General features: G+C 38.9%; 1 protein-coding gene across 1 annotated transcript in view; it reads right to left on the minus strand.

The window, feature by feature from the left end:
* Positions 1-27,982, minus strand: part of ABCA13 (ATP binding cassette subfamily A member 13) — a 502,662-nt gene that overhangs the window by 415,085 nt on the left and 59,595 nt on the right. The window contains exons 10-15 of the mRNA XM_073008854.1: positions 26,699-26,898; positions 22,999-23,126; positions 22,074-22,174; positions 21,656-21,823; positions 19,209-19,411; positions 18,284-18,423 (exon numbers count right to left, since the gene is read on the minus strand). Of these exons, the coding sequence (XP_072864955.1) occupies positions 18,284-18,423; positions 19,209-19,411; positions 21,656-21,823; positions 22,074-22,174; positions 22,999-23,126; positions 26,699-26,898 (940 nt within the window). The remainder of the gene's footprint in view (positions 1-18,283; positions 18,424-19,208; positions 19,412-21,655; positions 21,824-22,073; positions 22,175-22,998; positions 23,127-26,698; positions 26,899-27,982) is intronic.

Genomic DNA, 27,982 nt, shown 5'->3' on the forward strand with positions numbered 1-27,982 from the left:
GCACAGTAAAAATAGAAACTAATACCAAGAAAATTGCTCGAAACTACAAAATTGCATGGAAATTACACAATCTGCTTCTGCATGACTTACAGGTAACAATAAAATTAAGGCAGAAATCATGAAATTCTTAGAAAACTAATGAGAACAAAGATACAGAAAAGAATCTCTGGGGCATAGCTAAAGCAGTGTGAAGAGGGAAGTTTATAACACTACATACCCACATTGAAAATTTAGAAAGATACAAAATTCATAACCTAACATCACATCTAAAGGAACAAGAAAAAAAAAAAGAGCAAACCAACCCCAAAGATAGCAGAAAACAAGAAATAACCAGAATCAGAGCTAAACTGAAGAAAATTAAGACACATACACACACACACACACACACACACAACATACAAAAGATCAACGGGTGCAGAGCTTGGTTTCTTGAAAGAATAAATAAGATTGATAGACTGTGAGCTAGGCTAATAAAGAAAAAAAGAGAGAAGATCTCAATAAACAATCAGAAATGAAAAAGGGGACATTACCACTGACCCCAAAGAAACTTTTTAAAAGCCTCAAAGACTATTACAAACACCTCTACACAAACAAACTACATAAACTAAAAGAAATGAATGAATTCCTGGAAACATACAACTTGCCAAGATCAAACCAGGAAGAAACTGGATCCCTGAACAGACCAATATGAGTTCTGAAATTGAATCAGTAATTTAAAAGACTACCAAAAAGGTCAGGCATGGTAGTTCACACCTATAATCCCTGCACTTTGGGAGGCCAAGGCAGAAGGATTGCTTGAGTCCAGGAGTTCAAGACCAGCTTGAGCAGCATAGCAGGACCCTGTCTCTACAAAAAATTTTTTTAAAAACTGGGCATGGTAGCACATGCATGTAGTTCCAGGTACTAGAGAGGTTGAGGCAGGAGGGTTGCTTGACCCTGGGAGGTTGAGGGTTCAGTGAACCTTGATTGCATCACTTCACTCCAGCCTAGGCAACAGAGTGAGATCCTGTCTCAAAAATTAATAAATGAATAAACTCACAGGTGAATGCTACCAAATGTATAAAGAAGAGCTCATACCATCCCTACTGAAACTATTCTAAAAATTGCAGAGGAGAGGCCCCTCCCTAACTCATTCTATGAGGGTAGCATCATCCTGATACAAAACCCTGGTAAAGGCACAACAACAACAACAACAACAAAAACTTCAGGCCAATATGCTTGATGAACATAGATGCAAAAATCCTCAACAATATACTATCAAACCAAATTAGCAGCACAACAGAAAGCTAATCCACTACAATCAAGTAGGCTTTATCCCAGGGTTGAAAATTTGGTCCAACATATACAAATCAGTAAATGTGATTTATCACATAAACAGAACTAAAAACAAAAACCACATGATCATCTCAATAGATGCAGAAAAGTCTATTGATAAAATTCAACATACCTTCATTTTAAAAACTCTTAACAAACCAGGCATTGAAGCAACATACCTCAAAGTAATAACAGCCATCGATGAAAAACACACAGCCAAAATCATATCAAGTGGGAAAGAGCTAGAAGAATTTCCCTTTAGAACTGTAACAGGACAAAGATGCCTACTCTCACCACTCCTATTCACCATCATACTGAAAGTCCTAGCCAGAGAAAGAAATGAAAGGCAGCCAAACAAGAAAAGAGGAAGTCTCCAAACAGGAATAGTTTTATCCTTGTTTGCAAGATGATACAATCCTACACCTAGAGAACCCCATAGTCTGCCCCAAAGCCCCTAGATCTGATAAGCAACTTCAGCAAAATTTCAGAATACAAAATCAAGGTATAAACCAACAACATCCAAGATGAAAGCCAAATCCAGAACACAATCACATTCACAATAGCCACAAAAAGAATAAAATACATAGGAATACAGCTAGCCAGGAAGGTCAAAGATCTCCTCAATGATAATTTAAAAACACTGCTCAAATAAATCACAGGTGATACAAACAAATGGAACAACATCCCATGTTCATGGATAAGAATAATCAATATTATTAAGATTGCCATATTGCCCAAAGCAATTCACAGATTCAGTGTTATTTTTATCAAACTACCAATGGCATTCTTTACATAATTTGAAAAAAAGGTATTTTGAAATTCATATGGAATCAAAAAAGTGCCCAAATATCCAAGGCAATCCCAAGCAAAAGAGCAATGCTGTAGGGATTACGTTACCCACCTCCAAACGATACTACATGGCTACAGGAACCAAAACGACATGGTACTGGTAAAGCAATAAAAATAAAAAATAAAACACATATACCAGTGGAACAGAATAGCGAGCCCAGAGCCCAGAAATAAAACCATACACCTAAAACCATCTATCTGTGACAAAGTTGACAAAAACTAGCAATATGGAAAGGATTCCTTAATCAATAAATGGTGCTGGAATAACTGGCTAGCCATGTGCAGAAGATTGAAGCTGGATCCCTTTCTCACCTCATATAAAAAAATCAACACAAGATGGATTAAAGATTTAAACGTTAAACCTAAAACTATCAATATCCTGGAAGATAACCTAGGCAATATCATTCCACACATGGGAACAGCAAGATGAAGATATCAGAGTTATTGCAACAAGAATAAAAAAATTGACAAACAGGACCCAGTTAAACTAAAGAGTTTCTGCACAGCAAAACAAACTATCAAGAGAGTAAACAGACATCCTACAGAATGGGAGAAAATATTTGCAAACTATGCATCCAACAAAGGTCTAATATCCAGAATCTATAAAGAATTTAAACAAATCAGCAAACAAAAAATAAACAACCCCATTAAAAAGTTGGGAAAATACATGAACAGACACTTTTTAGAAGAAGACATGCGCATGGCCAATAAGCATATGAAAAAATACTCAACTGCATTAGAGAAATGCAAATCAAAACCACTATGAGATACCATCTCACTGCAGTCAGAATGGCTATCATTAAAAAGTCAAAAAGTAACAGATGCTGGTGAGGTTGTAGAGAAACCGTAACACTTATACACTGTTGGAGGGAAAGTAAATTAGTTTAACATTGTGGAAAACAGTGTGGCCATTTCTTAAAAAACTGAAAACAGAATTATCATATGACCCAGCAGTCCCATTATTGTGTATATACCCAAAGGAATGTGTACCATTCTACCATAAAGACACACAACACGCGTATGCTCATCACAGTACTATTTGCAACAGCAAAGTCATGGAATCCACCTAGGTGTCCATCAAGAGTTGATTGGATAAAGAAAAGGTAGTACATATACCCCCAAGAAACACTACACAGCCATAAAAAAGAATGAAATCATGTCCTTTGCAGAACATGGGTGTAGCTGGGGGCCACTATTCTTCAGCAAATTAATTCAGGAACAGAAAACCAAATACCACATGTTCTCATTTATAAGTGGGAGCTAAACATGGTGTACATATGAATATAAAAGTGCCAACAATAGAAATTGGGAGCTAAAGATTAGGGAAAGAGGAGTGGGTAAGGGTTGAAAAACTAGCTATTGGGTACTATGCTCACCACCTGGGTGATGGGATCATCACATACTGTCTTAAGTATTCATTCCTTTAATATTACGAAACTTATTTATAGATGAGGAAACTGAAGCGATTTGCCACCAAATCTCATGGCTAATCTGTTGCAAAGCCAAGATTAGAAACGAATTAGTCTAATTCCAGCATTCGAGCTCTTTACCACAACACTATTCATGCCAAGAAAGCTTCTCAAGGCTGAACTACTGAGTCACAGGCACAGCCTTTCTCACTCAGAGGTTAGTGACATGAGAGCTTTGAATTCTAAATTGAAAAAAAACATTTCTGTATGTAGCAGACTAGATTGTTGTAGTCCAACTCTTCCACTAAAAACATCCAGAAAAGTGAGAATAATATTTGTAATGGCTTTTAAGGCATCAGAGAGCTACTGAGGCACTGGGAATTTGTGTGCTAACATTACAGAAGAGGGAAGACAGGAGAGATGAAGTCCAACATTTGAAGCTACTTTTCCACTGTGGGCAATTGTTTCCAAAACAAAAATGAGGGAAGAGAGGCTGAGAAAATAATAACTTTCAAAAGTCTCACAAGACTAGGAAAGAAACTGAAATTCACAGACAGCTAAGGAAAAAATGCCTTTGATAAACACAACTTTAGGTTGGTACCCTCAGAAGGCTACACCCCAGTCGTAAAAGAAGACAAGAAACAATCGAGCTCTCCCAAAGTTTCATAGCATGCTCAAAAATAGTTTAATCCCTGACTGAATTAAAGCAATATGCCTCCACTCTCACTGCCTATCAGAAACAAAACTAAAGCACCTCTGCAAGAAAAAAAAAAAAAAAATCCTGCAGAGTGTGACACTATTTCTACATGTAATGTCTGAAATGCATTTAATAAAAAGATGTATGTAGAGTGCTTTGGGTGTGCAAGGCAGGAGAATCTCTTAAGGCCAGGAGTTCAAGATTAGCCTGGGCAATATAGCAAGACCCTCTCTCAACAAAAATTAAAATTAAAAAATTAGCTGCAAATGGTGGTATACACCTGTTGTCATAGCTACTTGGGAGACTGAGACAAAAGGATCACTTGATCCTCATAATTCGAGGCTACAGTGAGCTATGGTTGTACCACTGCATTCCAACCTGACCAATAGAGTGAGACTCTACCTCTTAAAAGAAAAAAAAGTTGTCTAAAAAAAACAGGAATTGGGGAAAAAAATAGGAAAAGCATATAATAGAAACCAACACCCAGAAAATAAAGTTATTGAAGTTATCGGGCACAAAATATTTAGTAAAACCTATACAATAAAATGAAAATTCTAGAACATATGCTAACTGAAATTAACGATTAAAGGAGTAAGCTTAATTAAACACATTCTGCAGAGATAATTTCTCAACTAGAAAATAAATCAGAGAAAATCACCCAGACTGAGGCATAGAGACTAAAGAAAAAAGGAGGAACAATACAGAAGAAAAGAAGAAACATTTGGGAAACACACACAAACACACACAGAGACACACACACATAAGTAGAGTCCTAATAAGAACAAAAAAAAAATAGAAATTGAGATAAAAGAAATATTTAAAGATATAGTAATATGGAATTTTTCAAAGACAATAAATATATAAGTCCACACATCTTAAGTCCTCCAGATGGATAAATATGAAGAAATATGCCAGGTGCTATGGCTCATGCCTGTAATCCCAGCACTTTGGTAGGCTGAGGCAGGTAGATCACTTGAGCTGAGGAGTTTGGGACCAGCCTGGGCAACATGGCAAAACCTCATTTCTATAAGAAATACAGATTATCCAGGTGCTGCAGGTGCTGTGGCATGCACCTGTAGTCCCAGCTACTCGGGAGGCAAAGTCAGGAGAATCACTTGAGCCTGGAAGCAGAGGTTACAGTGAGATGAGATTGCACCATTGCACTGGAAGTCAGTTAAGAGAATGCAACAACCAAGTAAATCCCTAATAATCCAAAAAAAGTCACACTCATTGTGAAATTTTGTGACATTTTTCTCACTCTTCATCCCCTTCATGGCACAATATGCCACTGTCAGAAAGATGTGTATCAATTCCAAGTTCCTCCCTCAGTATACGAGGGATAAAATAGAACTTGCTGGCAATATTTGGCTTGCCTAGGGGCTGCCAAAGTGACTGGTTTCTGTCTTGCCTGATGTACAGCACAGTTGAGAAAAGTGGCATAGTTTGGATGCCAGGTTGGAGGCCACTGAAAGCAGCAGTCAGTCACTGTGGCATGCTAGAGCTGCAGGGAGTCGGCAGACCTGTAGGTGGCTAGGAGTGATCAATGATGGACATAGGAATATAATAAACATCCAAGGCTTTTGAGATGAACCAAGAGACTGAATAAATTAATATATTTTAAAGCAGATACTATGTATGCAGGCAAGTGGAATAAAAACACACATTTAGGCTTAGGGAATACACATCCTTAGAAAAGACTTAAAAGGACCCTGAATCTTTAAAACAGTTTGGGCAATGAAGGTCTTCCCCTGTACAAAGCTATTCTACAAAAGCTGGGGAAAGTGGAAGTTTTTTTCAAGTGTCCAAATCTCAGCAGAAGATAACAAGACATACCAAAATAAAACAGAGTAACAAGAATGATTCAGAGGAACAAGATAAATCTCTAGAGACTGTCCGCTAAAGAAATGCAGGCCTCTGACTTACGTGATAAATAAATTGAAACAACTACCTTAAATATGGCCAATGAATCAAAGAAAACACAGAGAAAAACAACTAAACTAAATCTAGAAAATGGTTTATAAACAAAGTGGAATATTAGCAAAGAGATAGAGATTACAGTCATATAACACATAATGAAGTTTGCTCCCATAAGATTATAATACTATATTTTTACCTTACCTTTTTATGTTATATATGTTTAAATATACAAATACTTACTACCATGTTACAATTGCCTACAGTATTCAGTGGAATAACCTGTACATGTTTATGGCCTAGGAACAATAGGCTAACCATATAGTCCAGTTATGGAGTAGGTTATACCATCTAGGTTTGTGTAAACATACTCTATGATGTTTGAACAATGGCAAAAGTGCCTAACAATGCATTTCTCAGAATGCACCCCCATTATTAAGTGATGCATGCCTGTATTTACAAAGAGCCCAAAAGAAAATATGGAACTAAAAAATTGAATAACTGAATTTAGAAATTCAAGCAAAAGAAAGAATCAGCAAACTTAAAGGTGGGTCATATGAAACAACCAAATCAGAGGAGCAAAGAAAAAGAAAATGAACACAGCCCAAGGAACTTATGAGACACCATCAAGCCAACCAATATACACAGGCAGAAGATGAGAAAAAGAGAAAGGGGCAGAGAGTGCATTTAAAGAATTAATGGCAGAAAACACTCCACATTTGAAAAATAAATGGATATACAAATGCAAGAAGTTGAAAAACTTCAAGTAGCATAAACCCAAAGAGACCCATACGAAGGCACATTATAATGAAACTATCGAAAGTCAAAGACAAAGTGGGAATCTTAAAAGCAGCAAAAGAAAAACGACTTACAACATATAATGGAGCTTTTATAAGATTACCAACTGACTTATCTTACATGCCAGAAGGCAGTTGAATGACATATTTAAAGCGCTGAAAGAACAACAACAACAACAACAACAACAAAAACCTGTCAACTGAGAACACCATATTTAACAAAATTATTCTTCAAAAGTGGAAGTAAAATTAACACTTTTTCATATGAATGAAAACGGACAGAGTTCCTTAACACTAAACTTTTCCTACAAGAAATGCTAAAGGAAGTCTTCCAAGTCAAAACAAAAAAATGTTAGGCAGTAATGTAAAGTCATTCAAATATATAAAGTTTTCTAGTAAAGATCAATACATGAACAAATATACAAACCTATTATTGTAATTTTGGCTTATATCTTCATAACTTTTATAAAGCATAAAAATATATATCTAAATACCGACAAAGGGCAATGAAAAGGGAATCAAATCATAAGTCAATTAAACACACACTAAAAAGGAAGTAATGCAGGAAATGTGGGATAAGAAAGCTGTAAGACAGTCTAAAAACAAATGTCAAAATGGTAAAAGTAAGTCTTTCCCTTTCAATAATTACTTTAAATATAAATGGATTAAGTTCCCCTATCAAAAGACACAAATTAGTATAACGGATGAAAATATAGGATCCAACTTCATGCTGTCTTCAAGAGAAGCACTTTGGATCTAAGGACACACGTAAGTCAACAGAGAAAGAGTGAGAAAAGATATTTCATGAAAATAGTAACCAAAAGAGAATAAGACATCCATACCAATATGAGACAAACAGACTTTAAGTCAAAAACTGTTACAAAACACAAAGAAGGACATTATATAATGATAAAAGAATCAATTCACCAAAACAGATAAAATAATTATTAATATCTATGCACCAAACATCAGAGCTCCTAAGTAAATGAAGCAAACATTGACAGAATTGAAGAGAAAGATAACAGTTCTACTATAACAGTAGGAGACTTCAGCACCCCACTATTAGTAATAGATAGAACAACCAGACAAAGCATCAGTAAGAAGAAAAAGGAAACAGAGAAATTGAACAACATTACAGAAAAATTAGACCTAACAAACATGTACGAAATGTTCCACTCAACAGCAGCATAATACATATTTGTCTCAAGTCTACATAGAACATTCCCCGAAGATAAACTACATGTTAAGCTACAAAACAAGTCTTAATATATCTTAAAAGATTTAAATAATACAAAGTGTGTTTTCTTATTACAATGTAATGAAACTAGAAATTAATAGTAGAAACAAAACTGAAAAATGTGGGGAAATTCAATAATACACTCCAACAAATAGGCCAAAGAAGAAATCACAAGGGAAATTAAAAAATATTGTGAGATAATTGAAAATAAAATACAACACACCAAAAGTTAGTGAGACATAAGTGAAACAGTACTAAGAGGAACATATAAAGCTGTGAATGTTTACATTTAAAGAAAAGATCACAAATTATTAACTGAACTTCATGCCTTAAGGATGTAAAACCCAAAGCCAGCAGAAGGAAGGAACTACTAATTATTAGAATAGAGATAAATGAAATATAAATGAGAGAATCAACAAAATCAAAAGTTGATTATTTTAAAAGATCAACAATACTGACAAATTATCCAGATTGACAAAGAAAACTATGAGAAGATTCCAATAACTACAATCAGACTCAAAAATGGGCATTATAAATGGTTTTATATAAATAAAAAGGATTACTGGAGAATACTATGAACAACTGCATATCAAAAGTTAGATAACCTAGAGGAAGTGAGTAAAATCCTAGAGCGACCGATCTACCATAATCGATTTACAAAAAAACAAAAACAGAAAATCAGAACAGACTAATAACTAGGAAGGAGCTTGAGTTACCAATAAAAAATCTCCCAACCATCAAAATCCCAGAACCCCAATAGCTTCACTGGTAAATTCTACCAAATATTTAAAGAAAAATTAACATGAATCCTCCTCAAACTCTTCCAGGAGAAAAGAAAACACTTTCAAATGTTATGAGGTCAGCTTTACCCTGAGACCAAAACCAGACAAAAATAGCACAAGAAAGGAAAAGTATAGACCAATATCCTTGATAAACACTGATGCAAAAACCTCAACAAAATGCTAGCAAATGGAATTCAATAGCGAATGTTTATAGCAGCATAATTCACAATTGCAAAAATATGGAGCCAATCCAAATGCCCATCAACCAACAAGTGGATAAAGAAATTGTGGGGGGTGGAGCAAGATGGCCGAATAGGAACAGCTCCAGTCTCCAACTCCCAGCGCGAGCCACACAGAAGACCGGTGATTTCTGCATTTTCAACTGAGGTACTGGGTTAATCTCACTAGGGAGTGTCAGACAATCGGTGTTGGTCAGCTGCTGCAGCTTGACTAGCTAGAGCTGAAGCAGGGTGAGGCATTGCCTCACCTGGGAAGCGCAAGGGGAAAGGGAATCCCTTTTCCTAGCCAGGGGAACTGAGACACACAACACCTGGAAAATCGGGTAACTCCCACCCCAATACTGCACTTTAAGCAAACAGGCACACCAGGAGATTATATCCCACACCTGGCCGGGAGGGTCCCACGCCCACGGAGCCTCCCTCATTGCTAGCACAGCAGTTTGCAATCTCGCGGCAAGGCAGCAGCGAGGCTGGGGGAGGGGCGCCCGTCATTGCTGAGGCTTAAGTAGGTAAACAAAGCCCTGGGAAGCTCCAACTGGGTGGAGCTCACGGCAGCTCAAGGAAAACTGCCTGTCTCTGTAGACTCCACCTCTGGGGACAGGGCACAGTAAGCAAAAGCAGCAGAAACCTCTGCAGACGCAAACGACTCTGTCTGACAGCTTTGAAGAGAGCAGTGGATCTCCCAACACGGAGGTTGAGATCTGAGAAGGGACAGACTGCCTGCTCAAGTGGGTCCCTGACCCCTGAGTAGCCTATCTGGGAGACATCCCCCACTAGGGGCAGTCTGACACCCCACACCTCACAGGGTGGAGTACACCCCTAAGAGGAAGCCTCCAAAGCAAGAATCAGACAGGTACACTTGCGGTTCAGCAATATTCTATCTTCTGCAGCCTCTGCTGCTGACACCCAGGCAAACAGGGTCTGGAGTGGACCTCAAGCAATCTCCAACAGACCTACAGCTGAGGGTCCTGACTGTTAGAAGGAAAACTATCAAACAGGAAGGACACCTACACCAAAACCCCATCAGTACGTCACCATAATCATCAAAGACCAGAGGCAGATAAAACCACAAAGATGGGGAAAAAGCAGGGCAGAAAAGCTGGAAATTCAAAAAATAAGAGCGCATCTCCCCCGGCAAAGGAGCGCAGCTCATCGACAGCAACGGATCAAAGCTTGACGGAGAATGACTTTGACGAGATGAGAGAAGAAGGCTTCAGTCCATCAAACTTCTCAGAGCTAAAGGAGGAATTACGTACCCAGCGCAAAGAAACTAAAAATCTTGAAAAAAAAGTGGAAGAATTGATGGCTAGAGTAATTAATGCAGAGAAGGTCATAAACAAAATGAAAGAGATGAAAACCATGACACGAGAAATACGTGACAAATGCACAAGCTTCAGTAACCGACTCGATCAACTGGAAGAAAGAGTATCAGCGATTGAGGATCAAATGAATGAAATGAAGCAAGAAGAGAAACCAAAAGAAAAAAGAAGAAAAAGAAATGAACAAAGCCTGCAAGAAGTATGGGATTATGTAAAAAGACCAAATCTACGTCTGATTGGGGTGCCTGAAAGTGAGGGGGAAATGGAACCAAGTTGGAAAACACTCTTCAGGATATCATCCAGGAGAACTTCCCCAACCTAGTAGGGCAGGCCAACATTCAAATCCAGGAAATACAGAGAACGCCACAAAGATACTCCTCGAGAAGAGCAACTCCAAGACACATAATTGCCAGATTCACCAAAGTTGAAATGAAGGAAAAAATCTTAAGGGCAGCCAGAGAGAAAGGTCAGGTTACCCACAAAGGGAAGCCCATCAGACTAACAGCAGATCTCTCAGCAGAAACTCTACAAGCCAGAAGAGAGTGGGGACCAATATTCAACATTCTTAAAGAAAAGAATTTTAAACCCAGAATTTCATATCCAGCCAAACTAAGTTTCATAAGTGAAGGAGAAATAAAATCCTTTACAGATAAGCAAATGCTTAGAGATTTTGTCACCACTAGGCCTGCCTTACAAGAGACCCTGAAGGAAGCACTAAACATGGAAAGGAACAACCAGTACCAGCCATTGCAAAACCATGCCAAAATGTAAAGACCATTTAGGCTAGGAAGAAACTGCATCAACTAACGAGCAAAATAACCAGTTAATATCATAATGGCAGGATCAAGTTCACACATAACACTATTAACCTTAAATGTAAATGGACTAAATGCTCTAATTAAAAGACACAGACTGGCAAACTGGATAAAGAGTCAAGACCCATCAGTCTGCTGTATTCAGGAGACCCATCTCACATGCAGAGACATACATAGGCTCAAAATAAAGGGATGGAGGAAGATTTACCAAGCAAATGGAGAACAAAAAAAAGCAGGGGTTGCAATACTAGTCTCTGATAAAACAGACTTTAAACCATCAAAGATCAAAAGAAACAAAGAAGGCCATTACATAATGGTAGAGGGATCAATTCAACAAGAAGAGCTAACTATCCTAAATATATATGCACCCAATACAGGAGCACCCAGATTCATAAAGCAAGTCCTTAGAGACTTACAAAGAGACTTAGACTCCCATACAATACTAATGGGAGACTTCAACACCCCACTGTCAACATTAGACAGATCAACGAGACAGAAAGTTAACAAGGATATCCAGGAATTGAACTCATCTCTGCAGCAAGCAGACCTAATAGACATCTATAGAACTCTCTACCCCAAATCAACAGAATATACATTCTTCTCAGCACCACATCGCACTTATTCCAAAATTGACCACATAATTGGAAGTAAAGCACTCCTCAGCAAATGTACAAGAACAGAAATTATAACAAACTGTCTCTCAGACCACAGTGCAATCAAACTAGAACTCAGGACTAAGAAACTCAATCAAAACCGCTCAACTACATGGAAACTGAACAACCTGCTCCTGAATGACTACTGGGTACATAACGAAATGAAGGCAGAAGTAAAGATGTTCTTTGAAACCAATGAGAACAAAGATACAACATACCAGAATCTCTGGGACACATTTAAAGCAGTGTGTAGAGGGAAATTTATAGCACTAAATGCCCACAAGAGAAAGCAGGAAAGATCTAAAATTGACACTCTAACATCACAATTAAAAGAACTAGAGAAGCAAGAGCAAACACATTCAAAAGCTAGCAGAAGGCAAGAAATAACTAAGATCAGAGCAGAACTGAAGGAGACAGAGACACAAAAAACCCTCCAAAAAATCAATGAATCCAGGAGTTGGTTTTTTGAAAAGATCAACAAAATTGACAGACCACTAGCAAGACTAATAAAGAAGAAAAGAGAGAAGAATCAAATCGACGCAATAAAAAATGATAAAGGGGATATCACCACCGACCCCACAGAAATACAAACTACCATCAGAGAATACTATAAACACCTCTACGCAAATAAACTGGAAAATCTAGAAGAAATGGATAATTTCCTGGACACTTACACTCTTCCAAGACTAAACCAGGAAGAAGTTGAATCCCTGAATAGACCAATAGCAGGCTCTGAAATTGAGGCAATAATTAATAGCCTACCAACCAAAAAAAGTCCAGGACCAGATGGATTCACAGCTGAATTCTACCAGAGGTACAAGGAGGAGCTGGTACCATTCCTTCTGAAACTATTCCAATCAATAGAAAAAGAGGGAATCCTCCCTAACTCATTTTATGAGGCCAACATCATCCTGATACCAAAGCCTGGCAGAGACACAACAAAAAAAGAGAATTTTAGACCAATATCCCTGATGAACATCGATGCAAAAATCCTCAATAAAATACTGGCAAACCGGATTCAGCAGCACATCAAAAAGCTTATCCACCATGATCAAGTGGGCTTCATCCCTGGGATGCAAGGCTGGTTCAACATTTGCAAATCAATAAACATAATCCAGCATATAAACAGAACCAAAGACAAGAACCACATGATTATCGCAATTGATGCAGAAAAGGCCTTTGACAAAATTCAACAGCCCTTCATGCTAAAAACGCTCAATAAATTCGGTATTGATGGAACGTACCCCAAAATAATAAGAGCTATTTATGACAAACCCACAGCCAATATCATACTGAATGGGCAAAAACTGGAAAAATTCCCTTTGAAAACTGGCACAAGACAGGGATGCCCTCCCTCACCACTTCTATTCAACATAGTGTTGGAAGTTCTGGCTAGGGCAATCAGGCAAGAGAAAGAAATCAAGGGTATTCAGTTAGGAAAAGAAGAAGTCAAATTGTCCCTGTTTGCAGATGACATGATTGTATATTTAGAAAACCCCATTGTCTCAGCCCAAAATCTCCTTAAGCTGATAAGCAACTTCAGCAAAGTCTCAGGATACAAAATTAATGTGCAAAAACCACAAGCATTCATATACACCAGTAACAGACAAACAGCCAAATCATGAATGAACTTCCATTCACAATTGCTTCAAAGAGAATAAAATACCTAGGAATCCAACTTACAAGGGATGTAAAGGACCTCTTCAAGGAGAACTACAAACCACTGCTCAGTGAAATAAAAGAGGACACAAACAAATGGAAGAACATACCATGCTCATGGATAGGAAGAATCAATATCGTGAAAATGGCCATACTGCCCAAGGTTATTTATAGATTCAATGCCATCCCCATCAAGCTACCAACGAGTTTCTTCACAGAATTGGAAAAAACTGCTTTAAAGTTCATATGGAACCAAAAAAGAGCCCGCATCTCCAAGACAATCCTAAGTCAAAAGAACAAAGCTGGAGGCATCACGCTACCTGACTTCAAACTATACTACAAGGCTACAGTAACCAAAACAGCATGGTACTGGTACCAAAACAGAGATATAGACCAATGGAACAGAACAGAGTCCTCAGAAATGATACCACACATCTACAGCCATCTGATCTTTGACAAACCTGAGAGAAACAAGAAATGGGGAAAGGATTCCCTATTTAATAAATAGTGCTGGGAAAATTGGCTAGCCATAAGTAGAAAGCTGAAACTGGATCCTTTCCTTACTCCTTATACGAAAATTAATTCAAGATGGATTAGACTTAAATATTAGACCTAATACCATAAAAACCCTAGAGGAAAACCTAGGTAGTACCATTCAGGACATAGGCATGGGCAAAGACTTCATGTCTAAAACACCAAAAGCAACGGCAGTAAAAGCCAAAATTGACAAATGGGATCTAATTAAACTAAAGAGCTTCTGCACAGCAAAAAAAACTACCATCAGAGTGAACAGGCAACCTACAGAATGGGAGAAAATTTTTGCAATCTACTCATCTGACAAAGGGCTAATATCCAGAATCTACAAAGAACTCAAACAAATTTACAAGAAAAAAACAAACAACCCCATCAAAAAGTGGGCAAAGGATATGAACAGACATTTCTCAAAAGAAGACATGCATACAGCCAACAGACACATGAAAAAATGCTCATCATCACTGGCCATCAGAGAAATGCAAATCAAAACCACAATGAGATACCATCTCACACCAGTTAGAATGGTGATCATTAAAAAGTCAGGAAACAACAGGTGCTGGAGAGGATGTGGAGAAATAGGAACACTTTTACACTGTTGGTGGGATTGTAAACTAGTTCAACCATTATGGAAAACAGTATGGCAATTCCTCAAGGATCTAGAACTAGATGTACCATATGACCCAGCCATCCCATTACTGGGTATATACCCAAAGGATTATAAATCATGCTGCTATAAAGACACATGCACACGTATGTTTATTGCGGCACTATTCACAATAGCAAAGACTTGGAATCAACCCAAATGTCCATCAGTGACAGACTGGATTAAGAAAATGTGGCACATATACACCATGGAATACTATGCAGCCATAAAAAAGGATGAGTTTGTGTCCTTTGTAGGGACATGGATGCAGCTGGAAACCATCATTCTTAGCAAACTATCACAAGAACAGAAAACCAAACACCGCATGTTCTCACTCATAGGTGGGAACTGAACAATGAGATCACTTGGACTCGGGAAGGGGAACATCACACACCGGGGCCTATCATGGGGAGGGGAGGGGGGGAGGGATTGCATTGAGAGTTATACCTGATGTAAATGACGAGTTGATGGGTGCTGACGAGTTGATGGGTGCAGCACACCAACATGGCACAAGTATACATATGTAACAAACCTGCACGTTATGCACATGTACCCTAGAACTTAAAGTATAATAATAATAAAAAATAAATTAAAAAAAAAAAGAAATTGTGGTATACATATATACCATGGAATACTATTCAGCCATAAAAAGGAACAAAATAATGGCATTCGCAGTGACCTGGATGGAATTGGAGACCATTATTCTAAGTGCAGTAACTCAAAAATTGAAAATCCCAAACATTGTATGTTTTCGCTCATAAGTGGGACCTAAGCTATGAGGATGCAAAGGTATAAGAATGATACAATGGACTTTGGGGACTCAGGGGGAAAGGGTTGCAGGTGAGGGATAAAAGACTACAAATTGGGTACGGTGTCTACTGCTCAGGTGATGGTGCACCCAAATCTCAGAAATCACCACTAAAGAACTTTTTCGTGTAACCAAATACCACTTGTTCCCCCAAAACCTATGAAAATAAAAAATAAACACAAACACAAAATAAAACAAAAACAGAACTAAATAGCAAAAAAAAGAATTAATTAAAAAGATTATACATCTTGAACAAGTAGCATTTATTCTTATAATACAAAGATGGTTCGACACACAAAAATAAATCAGTGCAATATACCACACTAACAGAATGAAGGAAAGAAAACACATAATCATCTCAATTGATGCAGATAAAAAGTTTGACAAAATTTAACACCCTTTCATAACACTTAACAAACTAGGAATAGAACACTACCTCAACATAATAAAACCATAATGAAAAGCCCGCAGCAAACATCATACTCAATGGTAAAAGACAAAAGTGTTTCCACTTCGAGCTGAAACAAGGCAAGGGTGCCACTTTTGCCACTTGTATTCAACATAGTACTGAAAGGTCTAGCCACAGCAATTAGGAGAAAGAAAGGGAAAAAAGGGAAGGGAAGGGAAGGGAAAAAAGGGAAGGGAAGGGAAGGGGAGGGGAGGGGAGGGGAGGGGAGGGGAGGGGAGGGGAGGGGAAGGGAAGGGAAGGGAAGGGAAGGGAAGGGAAGGGAAGGGAAGGGAAGGGAAGGGAAGGGAGGAAGGAAGGGCATCCAAATAAAATTATTTATTTTCACGGATAACGTAAACCTATATATAGAAAACCCTAAATATTCAACACACAAAAAAACTGTTAGAACGAATAAACTAAGTCAGCAAAGTGGCAAGATACAAAATCATTAACCAAAAATCAGTTGCATTTCTATATACCAACAATTAACAATTGTAAAGGAAAGCAAATCTATTTTCAATAGCATCAAAAGAGAAAAAATACTTAATAATAAATTTAATTAAAGTGGTGTTTCAGCTAAACATTGGGGCACCTACTAGGACTACCATTTTATTAGATTATGCCAATTTTTAAGGCAAAAACAATTCTAGAGCAAGAGTGTCATTTCCTAATGAGAAGAGTTCATCCAGTAAGAATATATGTTTATTGTAGATTTTTTGCACCTAATAATATAACTTCAAATTATATACAGCAAATTCTGATAAAACAAAAAGAAAATAGACAAATCTACTTGTATTTTGTATTAGTAACTGATAAAAGAAGCAAATAAGACACAAATAAGATGTGAATGATTTGAGCAACACAATTAATATAGTTGACCTAATTAACAATATAAACTACTCTATCCAGCAATGATAGAATTCACATTCTTTCGAGGAGCACATACATTTATCAATGAACATATAGGCCATAAAGCATATCTCAACAAATTCAAAATATTAAAACATTCAGAATATGTTTTCTCATTAAAGGGAAGTTAAGCTTGAATTTTTTTTTTTTTTTTCTTGAGACAGAATCTTACGCTGTTGCCCAGGCTGGAGTGCAGCGGTACGATCTTGGCTCACTGTAACTTCTGCCTCCCCCCTCTCATTCTCTTACCTTCCCTCTAACCTCTAGGTAGGGGAGAGAGGGATGGTGGTTGAGTCAATCACTAATGGCCAATGATTTAAGATATCATGCCTACATAAGGAAGCTTCCATAAAAACCCAAAAGGGCAGTGTTCAGAATGCTCGTAGGTTGATGAGGACATGGAGGTGCTGGGAGGGTGGTAGGCCTGGAGAGGGCATAGAAGCTCCATGCCCGCACATACCTCACCCTATGCATTTCTTCCATCTACTGTTCCTAAATTATTTCTGCTTAATAAACCAGTAACCTAGGAAATAAACTGTTTTTCTGCATTCTGTGATTTGTATCAGCAAATTATTGAACACAACAAGAGGCTCATGGGAATCCTGATTTATACTCAATTGATCAGAAGTGAGAAGGGAAGCCTGAACTTGGGGTTGGCCTCTGAAGTAGGGGCAATCTTGTGGGACTGAGCCCTTAACCTGTAGGATCTGATGCTAATTCCAGGTAGATAGTGTAGGATACCCAGTTATGGTCAGTGGAGAAATGGAGAATTGCTTGTTGGGGAACAAATCCACACATATGGTCACAGAAGTGTTGGAAGTGTTCAGTGTGTGTATAGAGAAAAGCAGTTTGTGTTTCATTCTACAAGATCATGGGGTGTTGTCCCCAATGGGAGCGTCAATCTTAATGCTAAGTAAAGTGAGAAGGGCCACAGCAGATAATCTGGACTCTTGTAAGTAGGATCATGACTAGCCTGCATATAGAAGTATTTATCACCCAAACTAGGACAGTCTTGAGAGTAAAAGGAGTCACTATGATAAATTTTGCAGGAACAACATGGCTCAGTCAAACCAGGACTTCTGGTAGATCTTGTCATAATTGATGAGAAAAAATTATGATCACAATGCCAAATTGTGCATGGAGAGCGACCCATTTTAAGCCCCCCTTTGTTAAATAGGATAGACTCTCAGGAAATTATGTTACCTCACTAAAGGGGGAAAACATCCCCCATTCCTGTAATTTAGGCTACTGACTTACCCAATAGTCTGTTCTGGAAACTGTCTTGCATCTTTACATAATGGGCCACTTCGCAAGTCTTCCTGATAAGCTTTACGAAGTCTTTCCAATAATATGCTTGTTCCAGGGAAAACTGTGCTTTTTCAAGTGTAGGAAATATCCTGCAGTCAAAAAGAATCCAGAGAAAATTAAAATTTAAAAATGATCTTGCAGATGACAGTTAGATCATTATAAATTTTTCTAAAAACAAATATATGTAAATGCATGGCAGTCCACTTATGTAAGGAAATAGAATCTTACATAAGTGGTAGAAATAGTTCTACTAATTTTTTTAGTTTGTTTACACACTCCTCTACTTTGACTTGAAAAATGAGGAAAGCAATTTATGAGAATACATAAAATATAAGACAGAACAAGTCAACAAGTAAAAAAAGAGGAAAATTAAAGACCATAACAAGAAGTGAACTTAAAGATTAAGAAAATAAATATTCCCTATTTGACATATTTGATGAAGAACTTCCTAGCAGTCAAGGAAAATGGAAATTGATCACACATATAATTCACAGAGTCATAAAATAAAAACAAGGCAAATTTTATGTACAGTTACAGCTCCCGAGAGAGGCTTCCTTTTGGTAGTTAATGCATGATTTCTGAGTAATGACACAAACAAGAACTTCAATCACATGCATACCTTGGACTTACCAGGGATCCTCAATTTCTAATGAAAGATTAAGTCAGTGGTTAAACATTAAGGGAATCATTTCATATTTTACAGTTTTTAGATGCTTTCCAACAGTACCAGTAGTTTAATATTTTTAAAATAAATTGAACCTCTTTCTATTCAAAATATAATCTGCCATATTGATTTATCATTTGTGTGGAAGGTGCAGTTGAAATCATTTTGATGTCCCAATTGTTTATAAGTTTCCCACAAACATGTACTTACACTGTGGAGACAAGCTGGGGTTTACAGTCACTAGAAAAGACATTCTCAGGAGAGGTATCGGCTCCCAGCAGCAGGAAGAGCCGAGTACAGGAAATGCTTGCTTCTGACAGCTGCATCTCAAGTTCCTGCCAGTCCAAATATTCTTCAGGTATCAAAACTGACATATTTGTGCGCCAAGTAATGACCTCTTGCAAAATACGATCCTTAACAAGAAAAGAAGATATTGCTTATAATAAATAATCAAATCAAATGTGGGTATTTGAGATGCGGCCTTTACCTTGTATCACTTAACAAGGGGTCCACTCAAACTGTACATCAAAGATCGTGCCCTATGGCATGGTAATTATCTAAGTTATAGTTCCAGACTTGAATCTTTACTCATGTTCAGGTTAATAAGTCCAAAAATAAAACTTAATGCAATAATAAAGTGAATATTTTATTTCTTGATAGCTTGACACTGAACACAGTGTCATAGCTATCTGTGTTCGCTGGTTGTGACAAGTAGCCTGTGAATCAAGACCCCCTGAGAGTCTCATTCTTAGTACCACCTTCCACAATTCCTCTAGGCTGAGATCTGGCTCACACAAACCCATAAAAGGCAGCAGAAGTGAATTGTGCCAGATCGTGCCAGTTCCAGTTCTACCTTCTCTGAGGAGTGGCAGCTTCTACCCTCCCTCCTTGCCTGATCCTGTGTGCAGGATCCCTGGATAGCCATGTCAGAAGTCTGGTTACCCTGCTGAAAGGCCATATGGAGAGGCTACCTGCAGAAGAAACATCTTGAGTCTGAGAGGAGAGTGAGAGGCCCTCATCTCAGTATCCTAGCTAACCAGACTCCAACCCTCACAGCCACCTGACTGCAACTACATGAATGACGCCCAGTAAGACCATCAGAAGAACCACCCCCACTGAGCCCAATCAACCCATAGTCAGAAGAGAAAGAAAAGAATGTGCTTTGTTTTAGGTCACTGAACTTTGGGGTGATTTGTTAGTGATATGTATCCTAGGCATCATCAGAAAGGCTATCTCAAGTATATGTAACCTGTAAATACATAGTTCCCTGCTTTGTATGAGACTACAAGTTAAGCTTTACAGATAAAAAGAAATTTGGGATGGGATTTCTGCCAGGAAGGAGCTGACATCCAGTCACAAGAAATGTATTTGCAAACAGGTAATTTTTTTTGTGCCTGCATGCATTCACATACACTATTCTTCTTTATTTTTTTTTTCATTTTTTTAATAGGGTCTCACATTGTTACCCAGGCTGGAGTGCAATGGTGTGATTATGGCTCACTGCAGCCTTGACTTGCTGGGCTCAAGCAATTCTCCCACCTCAGCCTCCTGAGTAGCTGGTATTACAGGTGTGTGCCACCACATCTGGCTAATTTTTGTTTTTGTTTTTGTAGAGATGGGGTTTAGCTATATTGCCCAGGTTGGTCTTAAACTCCTGGGCTCAAAAGATCTGCCCACCTAGACCTCTCAAAGTGCAGGGACTACAGGCATGAGCTACCATGCCCAGCCCTTCACATACACTTTTCTGCCTACCTAGCATCCTCTCCTGACTTCTCTTTGCTTCCAAATCTTACACCTCATCTAAGGCTCATTGACTTATTTGGGAAGATTCCTAAATGCTGAGCTCCAAGGCTCTCATTGTTGTCTGCCCTTCTCTACCAAGATAGTGTCTTCTTCATGTTTGTACTCCCTTCAGCATACCATCATGCCCAGAGTAGATGCTAAGAAATCATTGATTGAAATAAGCACGCTATTCAATTACTATCCCAATTTTCATTTTGCTGTGACATCATTTATATTTCACTAGTTTCATTCTTTCACTGGTTTTAGTTCCATGGTATATAAGGAAGGATATAAAAAAACAGGTAATACTGAGAAAGAAAAATGAACTCTAAAAATATAAATATTATAATTTTAATTCTCAGTAAAAAGAATATGGGCTGGAACTTGACAAAATAATCTTTCCAAACAAATCGTTCAACATTCTGCAGTCACACTTGAGCACTCAGCAGGGGTAGCCCATTGTCCTGGGCAGTTACATGAGAGGAACATGACTTGTAAAGCCTGTAAACCACTCAAAGCCACAGCTTTGCTGGGAATGACTAATCACCAGAGAGACTCCTCTGCTTTTCTTAGCATGTGCAGCCAAGAATGAAGCAGATCAAGGATCCAGGAAGCCAGAAAAGCAGAAGTGGCCTGTTTTGAAAGTTTGAGGAATTTTAAGTAGGTTTTGGCCAGGCGGGTGGCATACAACCCTTCAGTCAGACAGAAGGGCCAGCACTGAAGGGTGGCTGAAGTTCAGAGAGCCAGCTTCCTTTAAGTGTATGGGCTCATGGCAAAACTTTCCTCATCAAAACTCCAGGTTAAATATTAGCATCTTTGGTGAATTTAATCTTAAACTGGTGCTCTTAGAAGAGCTAAGATGGTAGAATACTTACAGCATCCTCTACTGAACCAAGTAGCTTGTTTAAAGCACTGGTCTCAGAGGAGTTACAATAGCACACCAGTCCCTGGAGACCATCCCATATGCTGGAGTTTCCATGGGGCAAAAAGACCTCCTTCTCAGAAAAACCACCATTTGGGCAGACAGCATTCTTCGCCAACATCTAAAAGATTAATAAGAGTGGGAAGGAGTAACATTTAAAGAGGCTTAGATACCCTCTTCATGGGCTCAATAACTGCAAATACAATAAGCAATGATAAACATTTTAAACACAATGTAAGGTTTTGGAAAACCTGCATATTGTTCCCTTTTTTTGCTAGCACAATTCACAAAAGGAGCAAAATTGAATATTGCAAGAGCTTCTTGAATGTTTTATTAAAATTGCTTATTTATAACTCTTTGCTGTGCTTTACCTGTTTTAGCTCCCAAAAGAACACATCCTTTTCCAGTTTCAACTGGTCAAGTTCAAACCATTTAAAATCATTAGCTGATGTCTCCAGGCAAATGAGGACTTCTGCAAAGTAGACAAATTGATCATTATTCACCTAAGGTAGGTAAGCTTGACTCCTACACATGGCCATGAATCCAATAAACTGGATCCTGAAAACATGGATTTTTAAAAACTTGACCTATTATTATACATGTTCTTCTCTTCCTTAGAAAGGAAAACAGGAGTCATTGTAATATCATTTTATCCTTTCCAAAGACTAGTGAGTATGAGTTATCAGTTACAGAAGAGTTTTGCTTCTAAAGCAAGAACCCCCTCACATTTTCCCTCTCCTCCCTGAGAAAATGAAACGGCTGCAGCCCATCTGGGCAAAAGTGCAAACCCGACTTCCTCAGAAGAGGGCCGAAGGAATAATGCTCACCATAGTCAAGAAAGTTCAAAGAAGGGCATTCTGCAAACCCAGGGGGAACACGCTCTCCCTACCAGACACCAAGGAGCAGCGGTGGGAGGAGGCAGTAGAAGGAACAGAATACAAAAGATTCGCTTATTCACAATGCACTAAGTTCCCTTTCCAGCCTGAAAACCATGGATGCTGCTGTGAATGTGAAAGTCAACCCAGCCCTAGGACACTGCTTGTCATAGGCCACAGGATGGGCTTAAGGAAAACAGAAGGATGCGCTCTTCACAGTGCCCTCATTGTTTACTTAGCCTTGGTGTGTTGTATTTTAAATTCCCTAGAAGGCATCAGAGCAAAGCATAAATATGCATACGACACCAGCAAAGTTATCTCCCAACTTTATAATGTGTCAGGCAGTTTCAAGTCCATTTTCCAATAAATTTCATGTTTACTCTTAGTGAGTCGGGGACAACGAACACCAGAGCTAGCTTACCTTGGACAAAATGTAAATTCTGAGCTATCGCATTTCTGAGAGCTCCATCAAGCTGAAGAAATCTCTTCAGTGCCGGCCACTGGGGCAGGTTTTGCAGCAAGCTTTGCAATTTCCACAGATGCTGTAATCTGAGTGCAAAAATAAATAAACAAAATAAAATGAAAGGTAGTTCAAAGTGCCAACTAGGGAAATAAAAATTCCATTCAAAGGAAAATATTCCACTACTTTGAGAAGTGTGTTCACCAGACTGAAAGTCACACTTAATCACACAACCAGGTTCTTGACGAATTGCATTGTTTGAGTCACCCGATTTGGAGATTCTTTTGGTACTGAATATGGATTAAACATTCTCTTTACTCCAAAATGGAAAAGTATATTCCTAGTAGTGTGTAAAAGAAGTGAGGGTTATGATGAAGTTTCACATGGGATCTAAAAACATTTGCCTTGAAGCCTATAGTTAATGAGACATAGAAAAATATTTTGAGAAAAGTTTCAAAATATAAAGATGGTGTGTGGTGGTGGACAGGACCCATTGCGTGGTCCCAACTTAGGCCAATTGGCAATGCCTGTAGGAATCTCCAAAGTCAAAGGAAGAATGACCAGCCAGGCAGCTCAATACAAATAGTCCCTGGAGTGTCAGACTAATGGGCTCCAGACATGGAAGAAATAACTGAGAAGAGAAGCTGGAAAGAAAATGAGTTTGATAATGTGAAGAACCTGAAATTGGAAATAAATATGGGAGAGGGAGGAGCAAGACACAGTCACACTGTGGGCGGCAGAACTGCCCAAAGCAGGTGACTCCAGGCTTTCTGTGTCTTTGAGCAACTACATGGAATCCTCACCCTTGATAAACGAGGCAAGCTACAAAAAGAGAACAGCAGAAAGAGATGTAGCTACTTGAAGCCCAAGCAAAATGTTCTACTGGCTGGAGCCATCCCACAGCTTTGAGCGCCTGGCATCCATTTGGACTTCTGTGTCATAGTGGTCAGTCTCTTCACGGAACCTTGATAATTTGGGGTTCAACACAGGCTTGATAAATAGTTGCTGCTATTCTCTAGCTGGAGAGCTGATGGACCTGACCACTATAGAAGGAATAGAGAGAGCGAACAAGGTCCCAGTGATAATTCTCCTATGAGACACCAGCAGGAAGTGGTACCCATCCCCAAGTCATCACCCTACAACGCGAAGCAATTGCTCCATCACAGCCACATGCTTGAGGTTTCTGGCTGCTGACCAGAATACTGACACCTCGTGCTATAGTGAAGCTGGAAGCGTGGCTTTTGGAACTGGCCACCTGCAGAATGAACTGGGCTTAGGTTAGTCGTTGTTCTGACTCTTTGGGTTACACTGAGAAGGAAGCAGAGTGGCTCCTGGAAAGAACTAAAAAGTGAGAAAGAGATTATCTTATTTTCCCCAAGGAAAAAAGAAATGCTGTGCGGCTTGGAACCTGGATCTTACTGTCAAGTCTCTTTAAACTCTGACAAGCAAGGATACCACATGGCCAGACCCTAGGAACTATTCCCCCCACCTCTGTGAACAGACACTTCACATTCACAACAACGTGCGACATTGAAGGGCGAGTCCTTGCTGGAGGGCCCAGAGGCCCTCAAGTAGGTTTTGGCCAGGCGGGTGGCGTACAACCCTTCAGTCCGACAGAAGGGCCAGGACTCTGTGAGTCCTCGCCTTGCCAAAATCCAGGCTATCTTCTAGAGCCTGGGTGAAGAGCTCCCACACCTCAGCCACCCCGAATGCAGGGATGTGGGCAGGAACCAGACAGAACCTGGAGAAGAAAAGGCAGTCTGTAATGACATGAAGAACTCAGTAGAAAACTGAGAGTCTGGTGTGATTTCCATTTCTTTTGGGTGAACATTGCAGCTTAGGAAAAGAAAAAGATATGAACAATTGGCTGTGGAGACAGGGTAGGAAAAAAAAATATGGGGTTTCTTGGACCAAAGCTAATGACAAAAGATACACAGTTTTCTGCTAAGGGTGCATGAGAATCTCAGAAAGATGTAAAGAAGGCTGAAGGTGGCCAGGTGTGGTGGCTCACGCCTGGAATTCCAGCACTTTGGGAGGCCAAGGAGGGCAGATCACTTGATGCCAGGAGTTCAAGATCAGCCTGGCCAATATGGTGAAACCCTGTCTCTACTAAAATTGCAAAAATTAGCTGGGCAGTAGTGGCTTGAGCCGGTAATCCCAGCTACTCAGGAGGCTAAGGCAGGAGAATCGCTTGAGTTTGAGAGGTGGAGGTTGCGGGGAGCCAAGATCGCACCATCCTACTTCAGCCTGGGCGACAGAGCGAGACTCTGTCTCAAAGCACAACAAAACAAAGAAAAAAAAAACAGCAGGTGAACAGCAAAGCCAGTGTTTGAGCCTCACCTTCCTGGCACTAAGAATGTGTGGAAATTATATAGGTGGGCAGAAGAATGAGGGCTATCCTAGCTTCGTACCTAGAGTGTGGTGTAGTCTTCAGCTTCCCCAATCTTTGTAGGACTAAGAGCCAGATACAGCTTCCTGGGGCTTCAATCCCCTGGCCTGGCACAGAGCAGACAAAATCCTAGGTTAAAGTGCCAGGGGGCATTCGAGATTTGTGGGATAATTACTTAATGTGGTGTTTCTATTAATGTGCATTAAGTAACAGACCAGCAGGGAGGTTTTCAATATCCCCAATGCAATGTCCCTGCATTTGTTCATTTCTGACAGATGTTTTGTCCCTGCCCTTTGCCTAGATCACTGCTTCAAGGCATCCTTGCTGGCTCCCTGCATCCATCCTCCTGCAGCTTCTATGGCTCTGATGGGGAACTGTATTGCTGCCTCTAGCACCATCACCTCATGCCCTAGAACATCTCTTAAGTAAAAGTTAGGAAATAGGACCTTTGAAAGCAAGATCCTGTTTGCTAACAGTTCCAGAATATGTGAAAGAATTCAAAGTGTTTAGAATTGCTATTTCTTAAGTAATCATAATAACACAATATGGTCCTATCCAATTCTGTCATCACAACTCTCCTTCATGGTACACAGAGAGCAAGAATTTGTGTGACCTGGTTTGAAATGAACATTTTTGAGATAATATTGAGAAATCATATTGTTCTTTTCCAAAGAGAGCCTTAACTTCAGAAAGATAATAAGATTCAAGTTACTACAAACTGCCACACCTACTGAGGGAAAAGATCTAGTCGGCTATTTTGGTGAATAAATTGTAGTTATCTTTAAAAAGGAAGAAACAAGTTCCATCATTTCCTACTTCTAAAATATTTCTAGACCTTATGTAAATGCTTCAACTATACAAAATCTTTAAGTAAATACAAAAACATATTTTTAGAAGAGGAAGATTCTAGGAAAAGAGCTACTCATGTAAGGTAGTTCTGTATATAAAAATGCCTCTGAAATGTACTTATTCATTTTTAAACAAATGCCAAAGACATAAAATCTAAAATCCAGGAAACTGACATCTTCTCAAATATTGTTCCCATATTCGGTGTATTGCAGCCTCTGAATAGGTATCCAGAGTGCTGCCAAGACTTCTACTCTGGCGATAGTCCGCAATGAAAGCCTCTGATTTCCCATTTGCTAACTAGAAATTCATTGTTTAGCTGTAGTTTTACACAATGTGTTCCTAACACATTCTGTATCATCATGCACTCTTTAAAATTCTGCATCATCCACTTAATCAATAATCAAACAGGGAAATGCGCCTTACATCTTTGGAAATGTATGATTCTCTCTTGGGCCATCTGCTGCCAAGCTATCATTCAGCAGGAGCAGCACAGTGTGCAGAGCTTCCACCACCTTCCAGGGCTTGCTCTCTTTTTCAAACTGATTCCTGAGAGCCTCCAGACTGTGGCCCATGCCTGTGAGTGTCTTCTGAAGCAGACTACCCTGTTGCCACTGATCAAACACCTACAAATTCGGAAACAAAAATACTAGCATTAATAACAGCAAATTGGAAAGAATAGTATTTAGTTAATAAATTTTAACAGACCACTGTAGATGACAGACAACCAATCTTTATTTTTTGGTAAATTAAAATGTCCGTTAGCAATTGCATTATGATTTAATTTCTACTCAGAAATTAAAGATTTCATGTTGCAACAATGGAGGCACACAACTTTATAATCTCTGCCTTATTTCTCTTTTTTCCCCCAAAGAGAAAAAAAAAGAGAGAAGGGAATAACATACACCTTTAAACAAATGAAATATAATTTAAAACATAAATGGACATATTTAGGATAACATAAATATATTTACATATTTTTAAGTATACACCAAAGTTAATACATAGTTACTAAGTGCCATTTTATGACATGGACATGGGGAAGATGATACTGAAGTCAATTAGCAATGTGGTTTATCATCAACATTACACAAAAATAGATCATTCTTGCCCAAGCCTAATAGCATGGAGAGGTGCCTGATGTGCATGTATGTGTGCTAACTACACCTTAATTAACCAGTTATGTTATCCAGATAATGCACAAAGCAAGAGTGTCCACTAGACCATTGGATGCTGGTCATTTCAACACTGTCCCTTGATTATTTTAGTGCTGGATGACTGTAGTGCCACGAAGCAGACAACAACACCTATATATTTTTAATGATGTTTTATCCACTATTTGAGATTTTGGCCTTTATACATGACACATTTTAGCAGGGGACAAAGTTAAAGAGGTGTGTTCTTTAAGGAAGAACATTAGACGGAGACAGCCAAACCTGATAAAACAAATGGGAAGTGACTGCCAGTGGATCTCTGCCTCACAGTCTCCAAAACCTCCCCAAGAAGCACAAAGCTGTGAAACAGCCAGGGTCCCGTGAGCTTCTGAGACAAAAAGCAGTCTAATCACTCAGGCACCCTGCCCCACACCAACATCTCTGTAAAGACAGACTAGAGCCTCCCTTCGTGTTGTCAAATTATGGTCACTGAAATCACAGTCACTGTTTGTGCACAGAGCTTCTGGTCAAAACCAGAGTGAAGGGACAAGGCCAG

The sequence above is a fragment of the Chlorocebus sabaeus genome, chromosome 21, assembly GCF_047675955.1.
Source record: "Chlorocebus sabaeus isolate Y175 chromosome 21, mChlSab1.0.hap1, whole genome shotgun sequence".
Classification (NCBI taxonomy): domain Eukaryota; kingdom Metazoa; phylum Chordata; class Mammalia; order Primates; family Cercopithecidae; genus Chlorocebus; species Chlorocebus sabaeus.